This window comes from Chlorocebus sabaeus, chromosome X, assembly GCF_047675955.1.
Source record: "Chlorocebus sabaeus isolate Y175 chromosome X, mChlSab1.0.hap1, whole genome shotgun sequence".
NCBI classification, from domain to species: domain Eukaryota; kingdom Metazoa; phylum Chordata; class Mammalia; order Primates; family Cercopithecidae; genus Chlorocebus; species Chlorocebus sabaeus.
The window spans coordinates 30,021,126-30,036,673 of record NC_132933.1 but is presented as its reverse complement, the minus strand read 5'-3'; the positions used below and the strand labels follow the sequence as shown (position 1 = coordinate 30,036,673).

General features: G+C 35.1%; 1 protein-coding gene across 10 annotated transcripts in view; it reads right to left on the bottom strand.

Annotated features, from left to right (window-relative positions):
- Positions 1 to 15,548, bottom strand: part of THOC2 (THO complex subunit 2) — a 130,099-nt gene that overhangs the window by 6,484 nt on the left and 108,067 nt on the right. For 4 of the 10 annotated variants that reach the window (XM_073013418.1, XM_037989101.2, XM_073013421.1 and 1 more), the window contains 8 exons: positions 14,212 to 14,642; positions 13,954 to 14,012; positions 12,421 to 12,537; positions 6,984 to 7,121; positions 6,572 to 6,641; positions 6,332 to 6,489; positions 4,362 to 4,438; positions 3,841 to 3,886 (listed from right to left, as the gene is read on the bottom strand). In XM_073013418.1, the coding sequence (XP_072869519.1) occupies positions 3,859 to 3,886; positions 4,362 to 4,438; positions 6,332 to 6,489; positions 6,572 to 6,641; positions 6,984 to 7,121; positions 12,421 to 12,537; positions 13,954 to 14,012; positions 14,212 to 14,642 (1,078 nt within the window). In that variant the 3' untranslated portion in view covers positions 3,841 to 3,858. Of the gene's footprint in view, positions 1 to 3,840; positions 3,887 to 4,297; positions 4,439 to 6,331; positions 6,490 to 6,571; positions 6,642 to 6,983; positions 7,122 to 12,420; positions 12,538 to 13,953; positions 14,013 to 14,211; positions 14,643 to 15,548 lie in introns of those variants that run through there. The other 6 variants (XM_008019484.3, XM_073013422.1, XM_008019483.3 and 3 more) reach the window with 3 other exon arrangements.

Below are 15,548 nucleotides of genomic sequence, written 5' to 3'. Positions count from 1 at the left end.
TAAGCAGGAATTAAAAAAAAAAAAAAAAGTTACATTAGGAAGAAAGGTTAAAGGCAAAGGAACTAGTAATCTTCAAGAGACTAAATCAAGGAGAGGCAAGATGAATTTGGACAAAGACTTTAAGGAAACAGACAATGCAGAGAAGGAACAGAGTTTTGCAACCAAATATAGAAGACAAGAGAAGATGACAGAAGACTGGAAGGAATTTAATTATGGTCATATTTATATACTGTATCTTATTAATTCTTAAGAGACAGAGTCTTGCTCTGTCACCCACGCTGGAGTGCAGTGGCATAATCATGGCTTACTGCAGCCTTGAACTCCTATGCTCAGGAAATCCTCCAGCCTCAGACTCCCAAGGAGCTGCTACTACAGGTGCATGCTACCATGCCTAGCTAAGTTTTATTTATTTATTTATTTATTTGAAATGGGGTCTCGCTATGTTGCCCAGGCTGGTCTCAAAATCCAGGTGCATACTACCATGCTTAGCTAAGTTTTATTTATTTATTTATTTATTTATTAGAAATGGGGTCTCGCTATGTTGCCCAGGCTGATCTCAAACTCCTGGCCTCAAGCAATCCTCTTGCCTTAGCCTCCTACAGTGGGATTACAGGCATGAGCCACCATGCCTGGCCTTGTATCTTAATTCTAATATGACTGTTTTAATGTTTGTGAAAATCAGGATGATACTTACAAATTAGTGTGTTATTTCTCTACCAGCCCTCCTCAAAAAAACTGTTCTAAAAACAATAATGAAATCTTACAAGTAATGACATCTTTCAATCATGGAAATATGACATATGTAAGAGCTATCCTTTCTAAAGAATAGAAAATAAAAGGGGAGTAGGGGAGGGCAGCAGATTTCAAAGTAGCCTGTAAAGAGATGGTTCCAATCAGAAATGATAACATTCTAAAAGAAAAGGAAGAAAAACAGACCTGACCAACCCTGGAATGTATCCAAATAGAAGGTAGCAGTCAACAACCAGAAAAAGAAACTATCGGCCAGGCACGGCGGCTCATGCCTATAATCCCAGCATGTTGGGAGACCAAGTCACACAGACGGCTTGAGTCCAGGAGTTTCAGACCAGCCTGGGCAACATGGCGAAACTCCATCTATACTTACAATTTTTTTTTCTTTTTTTAAATAAACTATCGGCCGGGTACAGTGGATCACGTTTGTAATGCCAGCACTTTGGGAGGCCGAGGCAGGTGGATCACCTGAGGTCAGGAGTTCGAGACCGGCCTGACCAACCTGGCTAAACCCTGTCTCTACTAAAAATACAAAAATTAGTCGGGCATGGTGGCGTGTGCCTATAGTCCCAGCTACCAGGGAGGCTGAGGCAGGAGAATCACTTGAACCCAAGAGGGAGAGATTGTAGTGAGCCAAGACTGCACCACTGCACTCCAGCCTGGGTGACAGACCGAGACTCCATCTCAAAAAAAAAAAAGAAAAAGAAAAAGAAACTATCAGCCAGATGGCCCAGCACAGTGGCTCACACCTGTAATCCCAGGACTTTGGGAGGCCAAGGCAGGTGGATCACCTGAGGTCAGGAGTTCAAGACCAGCCTGCCCAACATGGTGAAACCCTGTCTCTACTAAAAACACAAAAATTAGACAGGCACGGTGGTGCATGCCTGTAATCCCAGCTACTCAGGAGGATGAGCCAGGAGAATCTCTTGAACCCGGAAGGCGGAAGTTGCAGTGAGCCAAGATCGCACCATTACACTCCAGCCTGGTCAAAACAGCAAGACTTCTTTGTCTCAAAAAAAAAAAAAAAAGAAACTATCAACCAGAGTCTCACAGAATTAAGAGTCTACCCAAGAAGAAAGTATCATACAAAGTTGTCAATGAGGAATTCAACAGGATGGACATCCAGCTAGATATACTTTTAAAAGAACATCTGAATCTAGAAGCTTTACTATAAGACCACAAGCCAAATATCTAACCCTGACCAGTTTTGCCATCCCTTTGTTCCTAAGAGATTATACAGAGGAGTAAAATACAAATTCATGGTCAGTGTAAGAAAAACTCAAATCTGTAGCATAACCTTCACATACAAAAAAATAATATTTAGGTACTGAGTAAAGAGAGATATATAAAATCACTGTGAAAGTTGTCAGTGACAATGGCTGGCTCACTCCTCATGAAGATATGAAAGGTGGGCTTTTTGTTTTTCTTTTAATAGGGAGACCACATGTGACAGCAAAATGCCAGATTAAAAGAAAGGTTAAAATGAGGATTAAGAGTTTATGGTTCACCAGAGAAGACACTTGTCAAGGTTGGAATGGGGGTAGGAGCAGCTAGAGTTCAAGAATTAGCAGTAATATTTCCTTTTAAATCTATTAAATTCTAAATGTTCTTTTTTAACTCTCATTTACCCTACTTGACCCTACTCTACTTACATAACAAGCACCAAAAAAGCAGGAAAAGCACACCATTCATCATGTGTCGACTATATGGCAACCTCTCAAATCCCTGCTTTGCAGCCAAAATAAAGATGACAAAATCCATACCTTTAAGCCCATACCCTTATACAGAACTGGCTCTCAGACATTTCTCACTTGTAATTTAAACACTGGTAAATAGCCTTGCTTATCTATCTGGTCTCATAAAAGATTAGAAGCATCCAATAATATTAGGGGGGAGGTATAGACAAGCAAGTATACTTAATATATTAAGGAGGTATAGACAAGCAAGTATACTTAATATATTAAGAAATGATAGCTAACATGGAAGCAAGAGTCGGCCGGGCACGGTAGCTCACACCTGTAATCCCAGCACTTTGGAAGGCTGAGGCAGGTGGATCACGAGGTCAAGAGTTCAAGACCAGCCTGGCCAACATGGTTAAACCCCATCTCTACTAAAAATACAAAAATTAGCCGGGCGCGGTGGCAGGCGCCTCTAATCCCAGCTACTCAGGAGGCTGAGGCAGGAGAATCGCTTGAACCTCCGTCTCAATAAATAAATAAATAAATAAATAAATAAATAAATAAGGGCAGAATCAACAGCCTCAAAAATACAGCTGTCTGGAACCATTACATTTAGGGGGCAAATTGTCCTACGTACTTCAATAATACCAAGGCATCACCAAACAGTAACTATTCAGATTATCTTAAGTGCTCAAAAAAGGCAATATTAGGGTCTGAACACTGTATCCACTGTGATGGAAATACAATTTATTTAAGATGAGTAAAATACTTTTTAAATCTCACATAAATCATAAGTGCATTACCTAAAAAAAAAAGTTACACATTGTAGATTCCAGAACCAAAAACACAGAACATATTTTCTGTTGCAAAACATGGGCAGTGGTTAAAAAAAAAAAAAAAAAGGCACAAAAACTTAAAAATCTTTGGATAACACATCAGCATGAGAAAGCAAAAGGAACAGAAAACACTAAAGGATAGAAAGACCGAGGTTTGAGTGTTGGCTCTGTTGACTTATATCTTTATAACCCTCTTCAACTTAACCTCTCAGAGTCTGTTTCTTCACCTGTAAAATGCAGATACCACCACCACCATTTACAAGGCTATAAGGACTTTAAAAACATAATTAATTATCCAGAGAAGATGGGAATAAGTGGTGAAGATAAAGCCAGATGTTCTTAAATATATCTTGGTGCTTAAAAAAAATGTGTGGCTAATCAGCAAGCTTAAAATGAAAACAGCTTAAAAATAACTATGAATCTTGTTTTGCTTCTATACCCAAAGACTTGGTCATTATATGTAGGTGAAAAAATCAAGTAGTTGTAGCTTGTAAAATGCATCTAGTTTTTCAACACTGTCAGACCTCATTTTATGTTTCTATCATTAAGTGAAAAGGTGGTGAGAGAACACTCACCTTGATGGAAAGTCTTTATTATCTGTGCTTGTCCGAGGACTTATGAGTAGATGACAAATTAAGGGAAAACAACTTTTAGGAATGGCGGAAAGAAGAACATCTCCCCTTTTAGTACAGCACCTCAGCTTGCAGGACTATATGGGCTCTGACCAGCCTGGTAGCCTCAAACTCTACCAGCTCTGCTTGTCTGCCTCATCATTTTGCCCTTCTATTCCCAATGTCCCCAGCCCTAGGCACTCTCTGTTCCCTTTCTTCCTCTCTGTTATAATATAACCCGAAGGACTATAAATCCCTTAGTGGCATAAAACTCAGTCACCAAAGAAGTATTTTTAAATATCAAGAACATCAAGTATCCCACTTCCAGATTTCATACATTTTGAGAGAGTTAACTGGAAAGACCATTTCAAAACTAATAAGCCCTTAAGCATTTAAACCACATACTAAAAGAGTACAATTGTAAACATGACCAGTATCAAAGCTTTCCATTATACTGACTGAAAACATCAAAATGAAAAGGATATTGTTTCTTCTCTTCCTTTCCTCCTGAACTGTCCCGTTTCTCTTTCTTTTCTATCTTTTCTTTATCATGCCTGGACTCCTATAAGAAATGGTAGAATTAGTTGGGGAAGGGAAAACCAAATATAAAAGCCAGCTCAAAACCCCTTTTCATCACCCACAAGCTATAATTTGTCTTCAAAAACTTACTTAATATGACACCAAAAGCATAAGCAACAAAAGGAAAAAAATAGATACATTGAACTTCACCAAAAGTAAAAATATTCATTCATCAAAGAACACTATCAAGAAAGTGAAAAGACAACCTATAGAACTGGAGAAAAAATTTGCAAATCACATATCTCATAAGGATCTAGTATCCAAAATACATAAAGAACTCTTACAGCTGAGCAACAAAAACACAAACCCTCTAAATAAAAAATGGTCAAGGTATCTGAACAGATTTCTTGAAACATAAACAAATGGCCAATAAGCACATGAAAATATGTTCAACATCATTAGTTATTAAGAAAATGCAAATCAAAACCACAATGAGACACCACTTCGCACTTACTGGAATGACTATAATAAAAAAACAAAAACAGAAAATAACCAGTGTTGACAAGGATGTAGAGAAATCTGCACCCTCATACTTTGTTGGTAGAAATGTAAACTGTACAGCCACTGTCTAAAAGAGTTTGGTGGTTCCTCAAAAGTTAAACATAGAATTACCATATAACCCAGAAATTCCATTCTTGGGCATATACCCAAAATAATTAAAAATAGGTGTTTGAACAAATACTTATAGCCCCACACAAATGTTCACAGCAGCACTACTGACAATAGCCAAAATGTGGAAACAACTCAAAAGTCCATCAACTGACAAATGGATAAATAAATGTGGTATATTCATATAATGAAATATTACTTGGCTATAAAAAGAAATGAAGTAAACGACACATGCTACAACATGGAAGAACTTCAGAAAAACATTATGCTAAATGAAAGACATCAGACACAAAAGGCCACATTATTGTACTATTTCATTTATATAAAATATTCAGAATGAGTGAATCCATAAAGAAAATAGATTTATGGTTCCCAGGGGCTGAGGAGAAGGGGAAAATGGGAATGACTGTTTAAATGGGTATACAGTTTTCTCTTGGAGGTGGTAAAAATGTTTTGGAACTAGGTAGAGATGATTACACAATACTGCAAATATACTAAATGTCACTTAAATGTATACCTTTAAAATGATTAATTTTATGTTATTTGAATTTTACCTCAATTAAAAAACACCTAAAAGAACAGTCTATCTTTTAAAGCATAGAATTAAAATGTTCCTTATATAATTTTCTAAAGCTGTTTTTATGAACTATGAATAAAAGGCATATATTTTCAATATATATAACAATGTTTTATAAACAATTTATACTTTAGTAATGGTTTGCTTATTACTTTATGGCAGATGCATGAGATTCATTTTAAATGTCAACCATTAATATGTAAGAGAATGTATCTTATACTCAATTTTTAAATCAAATACAAGTTTCAAACAAATGAGTTTATTAGGAGAAAACGTTACAAAAATGTTTCAAATCACAATCAAGACTTTTTGACGCTATGATGGTCAGAGAGAATACACGTGACCATATTTTAATCTCAGGAATAAAGAGAAACTAAAAGCAAAGAGTTGGTGGAGAAAAAAGAAAATGCAAAGAACAGCTGAAACTCAATCAACAGAAGTAGGTGGGAATGGAATGGAGAGGGGAAAGGAATCTCAGAGGTATACTAACTCTACCCTCCTAGTAATCTGGGACTGAACTGACTCAAATTCCCCAAACACATAACCTGCCCTCCCTCAATACCTCTTCTTCCCACCCCTAAATAATGAACAAAAGACTGTATGACTAGGAAAAAAATTCAATATTTGCTAAATTTTCAGAGTTGATTTTTTTAAGATAAAGCATATTATTCCTTTATTTTCCTAATTTACCTTTTTGCCACCGGAGGAGATTTTATCCATCTTCTCAGATTTAAATGAATCACTGCCTTTTTCTTTGCCTGAAGATTTTGACTTATTTTTTTCCTTGTCTTTCTCATTTGGATAAGGAGATTCACAAGGACTTTCACTTTTATGTTTTGAAACCCCCACTAAAATTACAAAAGAAAATCATGAAAGCCTTTTCCAATTCACTTCGATGATACCTTCAAAGATATGAATAAGTCTACCTACTTGTTCCATTCTCCTCTTTACGTCGCTTGGTTAAGTCCGGTGGCACTTCACGGTCGTTGTTTGAGTGATCCTAGAACCAAGAATTGTGAACTACATTGACCAAGGGCTTTTGTTTTTGTTTTAAAATATTACTTTTATATGAGAAGGGCACAGCTAACTAGCAATGGAGAATATTTGCAGTAGTTTCACACGCTTGATAAAAATGGCATGAAAGACAAGTAGAGCTGATAGAGATTATTAGGCGGAAGATCCTTATTAACGTAGAAGATGCAAATACTTCGGGGTAAAAATATCAATAAAATCATGAAAAAACAGACAACTATGGAACAAACTAGTATTTTTTAAAAGGCAACATACACACTGGTGTACATGACAATGAGCTTTCCAAACTAGTTTAAAAAAAATTACAAACCCTTTTCCGCTCTTTCCTGTCCTTTTCATCTTTTTTCTCTCTTTCTCTGGATCTTTCCCTTGACTTGTCCAAATCTTTCTTGTCCATTTCTCTCTCCTTACTCTTGGACAGTGGTGGAGGAGTATGATTAATGTAGAGCTGTTAAATCAAGGCAATATTACTAAAGATTATTAGTTTTCCAGTATTGGCATCATTTGTTTGTTTATTAAATGAAACACAATTGGGAATTATACCCAAAGTCAAAACTGGTCAGCTATCTGGATTACAAGAGGTAAAATAAAAGGGCATGGCACAAATTATACAAAGCCTTCAATTCTTGGCCTTATAAAAATTACCATTTAAACTCCATCAGTTCATTTGTGCCTCAACTGAGACTCATTAGTAAATTCACAAGCTAGAGTATTCCTTATAGCTCTATTGTAAAGACCTATAACCACCATTACAAGAGTCCATATATGAACAATAGTGACTGGACTTTCTCTATTGTCAAAAAAAAAAAAAAGAAAAAAGAAAAACACCTCTACACAATCATGAAAATTTTAAATAGTCTTACCATCCACTGACAGGAAGTTAATAATGGCAATGGGCAAAAGTATAAATATAAAACCTAGCCATGATTTTGCTAATAGTTCTTTTCTGCCTCAGTGTGAACCATGCAAAGATTATCCCAAATTATTTTTACAAATGTAAAGGCTGCGTGTTCTGTACTGCTGAAAGCACTCCAATTTCTATCAAAATAATCACAATTAACTGTGAAATTTGTCTTCCTGGTTCTAAATACCTCAGAAAGCCATCTAGTCAGCTGAGGATGATTAAACAATTCAAAAGACTAAAAAATAATGAACCAATATTCTCCTCTGCCTATCCTTTCTCTGCCGAAAGGACTATATGCAATAAGACAGCCAATCATCAAGGGTATTCTAACTAAATAATTAAGAGATAATCCTTCTTAGGTGAGTTGTAAATATGGAAATATGCTGTAACATAAAATATTTAGGAAGTAGTCAGGAAATAATCAGATACCTAATCTTATGGCATTTATATATCTGTGCTACAAGCCTATGTTTAATTTAAGACATTTATATATCTGTGCTACAAGCCTATGTTTAATTTAAGACATTAAAAGTATTATGCAGCGGAATACTGAATATAACTCATTACACAACTACACAATGCTAGATATACCTTAGGAACAAATAGAATAGTTAGTCAAAAGTCAAATATTTTTACATGAAGAAATCCTTTGGTATTCAAAGGAATACATGAAAAATGAAGACCATCAGTTTGATAAACACTTATTTTTTAACACCACCAAACATTTTCAATTCAGTTGGCTCAGAAATACTGCCATAGCAATGCAGAAGTAGATTCTTTAAAATTTCAATGTTTAAAAGTTGATAAACTGAAATAGACAAAATGCTTATTAATAAAGAGCAAGAGAATGATAGTCATAAAAGCACTTATCTAAAAGATACTCTTGCTGGCTAGAATGCCTTAAATGACACCAAGATTTTTCTAATCATGAGGTTTATTCATATCTTAACATTATTTATGAAAATGATTAAGACAAAGGAAATATGACTGCAATACTCAAAGAAGACTTCTCTAAGTATTAACTTTTTCCCAATAAAAGCAAAAAAAAAAAAAAGTTTGTAATCACAAATCCATACATACACACACACATACACACAACCCTTGTTAATAATGAAGTTTTGAACTGTGCTTACTTTCTTTCTGTACTGCAAGGAATTGAGAAATTTTTCTAGAACTTCTGGCATTAATGTTCAAATACTTCATTCCTGACATAAAAAGTCACATAGCTCAACTGATACACAATCAGAAATTCTTAGCTCGGAATGCACCCAATTCAATTCCTTCTTTAGAATAGTTCTGATCACAATACTCTTTTTGCATAAAAAGAGTTTCTCATTGCCTAATGAATTAAATGCATACTCCTTAGTTTAGACATTCCAAACTCTCCACCATCTTTTCACAATTATATCTTGCTATAGTAACCCAGTGCACTCTATGCTGTGGCTATCACCGCTCCCTAACGTCTGTCCTTTCTAGCAGTTCTCATTACTAGAACGGTTGTTCAGTTTTATCTTAACTTCTTAAAACTCTACTTAGCCTTCAAAGATGGCTCAAAGTCATCAGTATTCAACCATTTCTCAACTCTGCAACTCACTTTCCATTATTTCATATTTACTTTTTTTTATGACAAGGGCTCCCTATTAACTTCATGTCATACATTTTTGTCCATAACAGTTTCCAGTATGGTAGGAGAGCTAAGGTGCCTTTCTACTTTTACATACTTCCTAGTACCTTGTACACACAGTGAGTACTCGTAAGTTTGACAAATAAAATTAAGGATTCATTAAATGGATTTGTATGTAGCATGGCTGGGTTTTGTTCTTGATTGGCTTTTATTCTTGACATTGGAATCATTAAGGTCCAAAAAAGAATTTGACTGATTTTCAAAATCTATTTCAGAAAACACTGCTCCATTGACTTTATTAAAGCTTCACTATATTACATAAAGATGGCCTCACTTTTAGGCTTGGGTTTGGTTGTAAATCCTCATTTTAAGATGGTGAACAAATTAAAAGCTAAATTCTCTCTTGAGGTGGTTACTGATGCCCTCCTAAATTACAGAAGGGCTGCTTAGTGGAACTTGCTTTTGTTTTTTTGTTTTTTTTTTTGTTTTTTTTTTTTTTTTTTTACCCCTTTCTTCATCAAAAGTAGCTGCTAGAATTGCTACATCAAAACACAATTGATCAAAACTAGAAATACACTATTTGAAAATTAGGGGTAAAGGGTAAACTGACAGAAGAGATTTGGATACTAAGCTAGATTTTTCTTCTTTTAGCTAATCTCATTTGAAAAGCTAAAATCCAAGTATTGCTTTTACCACAAATTAGAAAGTAAAAATAGCAAATAAATAATAAAGAGAATCCCACAGACAAAGCATAACTAAAAAGTCAAACTAAAGCGGGGAAAGAATTTTATAGGTACAAGTGACAAGATAACATGAAAATAGATGCATATCTTCCAAACCCTCTAGAAAGTAAAAGCTACCTCAGAAACAGGCTAAAGATAATCAACTTTGGAGATCACTCAAAGTCCAATGAATTTGTTTTTCTAAGACATTCATATACTATTAAACTTTCTATACACATAAAAATGCAACATCAGCTACTATGCAAACCAGTACTTTGCATGCTTTACCAAAGTGCAAAGGCTTTAAGAAATCACTTCAAATATTAATTGAATACCTAAACTTACTGCCAGGCACCATGCTAAGCACTAAATATCTGAAAAGTAGTAGAAGTCACATAATTTTTAGAAGCATATGTATATGCCATTTTCAAATTTTTCTGGTTGCATGTGGAGTAAATCTATTAAATTTTAAAGGCCCGCAAAACACCATTTTTTAAAAGGGGGGATGTGGGAGATTGAGCTGAATCACTGTAATTTTTAAAAACCAAGGCAAACACACTAAAGGAGCTAGAAAAACCCTTTCAACTATTGTTGAAATGGGTGGTGCTAGGAATCAAGGAACCTTAATTTTAGTTCATGTTTTGATACTAACAAATTGTATGTAACTGGGAAAGCTAAAGAACTTTTAGTCTCTCATTTGTCAAAAAGACACTATCCACCTGCCCTGTCTACCTCACAACACTGTTAAGAGCATGAAATGAGACAGTACATATTTTTAAAAGGCCTTTTCACAAATGTGAGGAACTATCACCGGTTAGAAAATTCAGTTAATTTTAAAAGCAGGTTACAAACTGCTTCAAAGTATGTTTCAGTAAACAAATATTCAGAAGGTAACACTGTTAGCCCATTAATTTAAAATAGCCCATACAAGCCACTGGTGGTTAAGACTGACATAAACAATTTGAAACTGGTTATAAAAACCTACTATATTGCAGTATGTATTTAAGTTAGCCAACAAAAACTTTACATTAAATAAAGTTCTATAGATATCAAAATTGAAATGGAATATAAATTAAGTTTTCCAAAACTAACCTAAATAGGAACATCATTTTAAATAATAATTCCATGTAATAAAAAATAGCAATATATAATTCCAACCTGATATCAACATTTTTGTAATTCCTACTAGGTATGGAGAACTCTGTTAGTATTGTGACGTTATGGCTAACATCAAAAAAACAAAAATATGTTGGACGTTTAGAATTTTCAAAAATAACGTCATTAAGTTGATGTTGTGTCTAATGTGTTATTTTGACTTGTTCTTCAATAGCATATTACAGAATAATCCCAATATCTACTTCAAATAAAACATTCATTCAAATCAGAAAAAAAAAAAAAAAAAAACCTAAATGGAAGTCCTCCTGGGATAGCTGAGACTTTTGATTAATACAGCATATTCTAAAAAACAATGCTACAACTTTAGGACACAGGTACACTGGCTAATATAAACTTAAAAATTAGTGCTTATTTCCCCAATATCCACAGACATTTCATTATAAATCTATACATCTAAAAGCAGTTAGTAATGTCAACTGGCTCTGTTTCAAAATTTCATTTGGTCCACCAGTAAAGAAATCAAGCTTAGCTGATTTCTATTTTAATCATGGCAAGCAATATTTATGCTGAAAAATAGGCTTTATTCTGCTAAGCAGATTCATTTGCTTGTAGCTTGTAAGAGGAGGCAAAGTAGAAAATCAAAGAAGGATACATGCTTTATAACAAAGACAAAACAACATGAACAATGGACAATTCAAGTATACTGAAATAAACTCTGTAATAAGATACATAAACTGCACACTATTTTTAGTAGCAGAATACTCAAGAAAGTAGAATAATAGGTAAGAATCAATACTGACATGTAAACGCAACCACCGAGTATTCCCCTCCAGGGGAATGATTCTTTCACATTAACTGTATCTCCTGATATTGTGCTACAACTACCAAAAAGGTACCTCAGCAGAGGATATATAAAGAATTTTTATAGATTGAGATGAGTTCCATTTTTAAAACAGATATGTGAATGCATCAAATTTAATTTTTGGTATTTTGGGTTGTCTAAACAGTCAGACAGCCTGGCAGATTTATTTTGAAAAATTAAATAAACCCAAAACAATCCAATAACCTCTTCCCTGAATGTTAAACTTATTTCCAGATTTTGAAGCATAAAAGGAGGATGTATAACACAGCAAGCAAGGAGAGATGATAGAAATGTTGCTACATTACACACATTTTATAACAATCTCATCAAAAGGGACCATTGTCATCTGTTGTTTCAGTTTTAACATTTAATATTTTTGAAGGTTATTCAATGTAAGCAGAGTACTTTATCCCACTGATTTCAGCTTACTGAATGTGCTAGATGTGAGGACATCTACTAAATAAAATAAGTAAAGAACATTTGGTTTACTTAGGCATGATGAGTTTAAAAGACTCAAACCTTTGCTGAAGATTCCTTGAGTTCGATGAGACTGTCCTGTAGAAAATGAATGGAGATGACAGGTGAGCTGGCATAGTTCTCAGAACCCAGAGGAACTTTGGGAAGTATGGCTGTAACCTGGAAATAAACCAGCTACTTCTTGTGAGGATAAATTTCATGATGTCATTATCAATATGAATATCAACAATAAAAAAAAAAATGTAATGGAATTGTAATGTTAAAAACTAAATTAAATGTACTCAATGTAAGAAATAAAAATCTTTCTCTGCTCAGAATTTAAAAATAAATGTCAATGCCACATTTTTCATATCTCTCTACTTAAGCTATATGTAACGTAAGAGGTTTAAGAAAGCAAAACATTTTTTTCTCCACAAAAAATTTAAAATACTGGAAGTCACTGTGGAAGAACAACATTGCCTTATACTTTTCATAGTTTTTCTTTAATTGGGAGGATTCACATTTTACTTTACTTGTAACTCTAATATAAATATATATTTTTTAAAATCCTAGCTGGAAAATTCAGTGGCATTGTATTAACAAGAAAACAAAATATATAAGAGTAATCACTTCTTTTTTTTTTTTTTTTGCAAAGTGCCTATCATGGTGAATCTCAAATCTCCCACACACAGAGAAATCATTAAAAAAAAGAAAAAGAAAAAGAAAAAGAAATCAACTACGATATTCCACCACAGTGCTCTTGATGAAGAATTAATAACTTACAGTTTTTTTAAAGTTCAACGTACTGCAAATTCAAAGATTCCATGAAATTAGATGACTTTAGAATTAAAATTAAATATGGAGCAAGGAATGGCTACCCTGAGTCTTCAAGAAGGCTACACCCACGATTTTGTGCTGCAGTTGAATGCCTGGGGTTTCTCTTTGCTGGGTGGTAGGATTGGATGCCACATCTGCTTTTATCGTAACGCAAGGTTCAACTTGTTGGGAACCCATTGGGTATAAACAAACCTCCAAGGGAAGATAAACAGAAGCTGCATGCTCACTGAATATACACAACTACAGGAGAACTGATCACCAAGGAGACTTTAAAATGGAACTCCTTTCAAGACTCCTTCTTAGAAGGCACACATCGGTATGATGCTCATCAAGAAGCTTGAATTCAGAGGTAACTTGTTTATCCTGTATCATCCAGGAAGTCTTCAGTGCTATATATTCTTCAATATGCTGAAAAATAGGCTTCATTCTGCTGAAAAGATTCGTTTGCTTGTAGCTACCATTGCACTCCAAAAAAGACTGCTTAAAGCAGTTGAGGCACTTCTGGGTAAAATTTCTCTTGCACTTTGAAACACTACAAAATTAGTGCTAAGTCCTTGAAGTTTTAACATTTTTATAATAAAAATACTCAATAGGAAAAAAAATCAGTCCACCAATATAGAAAAATTCATTTTCTAATGCAATATAAAACCTCCAGTGGCTCCAGTGAATGCTTGGCATAAGACTTGAAGGAAGTCAGGACACTGGTATTCCAAACAGGTGAGCCTAACATGGACGCTGCCTTCCTCAGGCTATACTAACCTTTACTGTGGAGGAATGTGATGGAGAAGGGTGGGTATCAATTTTGCGGCGTTTTTGTTCTGTTAAGACAAAAAGAAATAGTCAGAATAAGGTATATTTCTAGTTTTCCAAACACTTTAAAAAAAAAAAAAAACAATTTGCATGGCAATCAAGTTCCCCTAGCAAAATCCCTATATAACCTGCCAAAACAAGGAGACAATAACCAACTATACATTAAAAGAACAAAAGGTAAGAACATATAAAGAAAGATAAACTTGCCCCTTTCAGGCTCTGGAATATCTGATCGGGGAACAGGTGATTTCAAGGACCCAGAAACTGGCGTTTTTTCTCCTCCTTTAACATTTTCCTTTGATTTCATTTCCTTTGCTATATCTCTTTCTCTGGATGGCTCCTTCTCTCTTTCCCTTTCTTGAGTTGATTTTGATTCTGCATTGGGGACAGTGGTCTTAAATTTCTCATCTTTAGCTTTTTCTTCCTTCTTGAATTTTTCTTTCTCTTTGTCAGACTTTGGCGTTCTTTCCTTGGTCTCTCTTGCTTTTTCATCTTTATTTGGCCGCTCTTCCTTTGGTTTTTCTTTACCATCTTTACCAAGTACCCTGGCCTCTGGAGTAGTAGCTGGAGTCTTTTCTTTTTTCTCTTTTTCTTTCTCTTTCCCTTTTTCTTTGTCATTTTCTTTAACAGCTTTGTTGCTTTAGAACAAAAACATGGGATTTTAACACAAATAATCATAAAATATATCCCTTGTCTGATATATGATAAAATATATCATAAAGGGTTTCTGACTAACTTCAAAAATATTAGAACTAAGGGCGAGTCCTTCAAAAACTAAAGGACAACTTTAAGACAAGTAAAAAGGAAGAAGTAATGGTCGGGTGCAGTGGCTCATGCCTGTAATCCCAGCACTTTGAGAGGCTGAGGAGGGTGGATCACTTGAGGTCAGGAGTTCGAGATCAGCCTGGCCAACATGGTGAAACTCCATCTCTACTAAAAATACAAAAAACTTAGCTGGGCATGGTGGTGGGCACCTGTAATCCCAGCTACTCTGGAGGCTGAGGCAAGAGAATCACTTGAACCTGGGAGGCGGAGGTTGCAGTGAGCCAAGATCACACCACTGCACTCCAGCCTGGGTGACAAAGCAAGACTCCATCTCAAAAAAAAGGGTATTTCTTTATCCAGTAAATCATAAACAAATTCATGAATTGCAGATTTAAAAGAATTATTAGCTGGGTGCGGTGGCCCACACCTATAATCCAGCACTTTGGGAGGTCAAGGCAGGCAGATCACATGAGGTCAGGAGTTTGAGACCAGTCTGATCAACATGGCAAAACCCCGTCTCTACTAAAAATGCACAAAAAATTAGCCAGGTGTGGTGGCACACACTTGTAATCCTAGCTACTAGGGAAGCTGAGGCACAAGAATCGCTTCAACCCAGGAGGCAGAGGTTGCAGTGAGACGAGATCACGCCACTGCACTCCAGCCTGGGTGATGGAAAGAGACTCTGTCTCAAAAAAATAAAAAAATAATTATTAAAATCATCTCAGGTTCTTTTTTGGCATACATGTATAACCTATGAGAATAAACGGTAAAAACCAAAA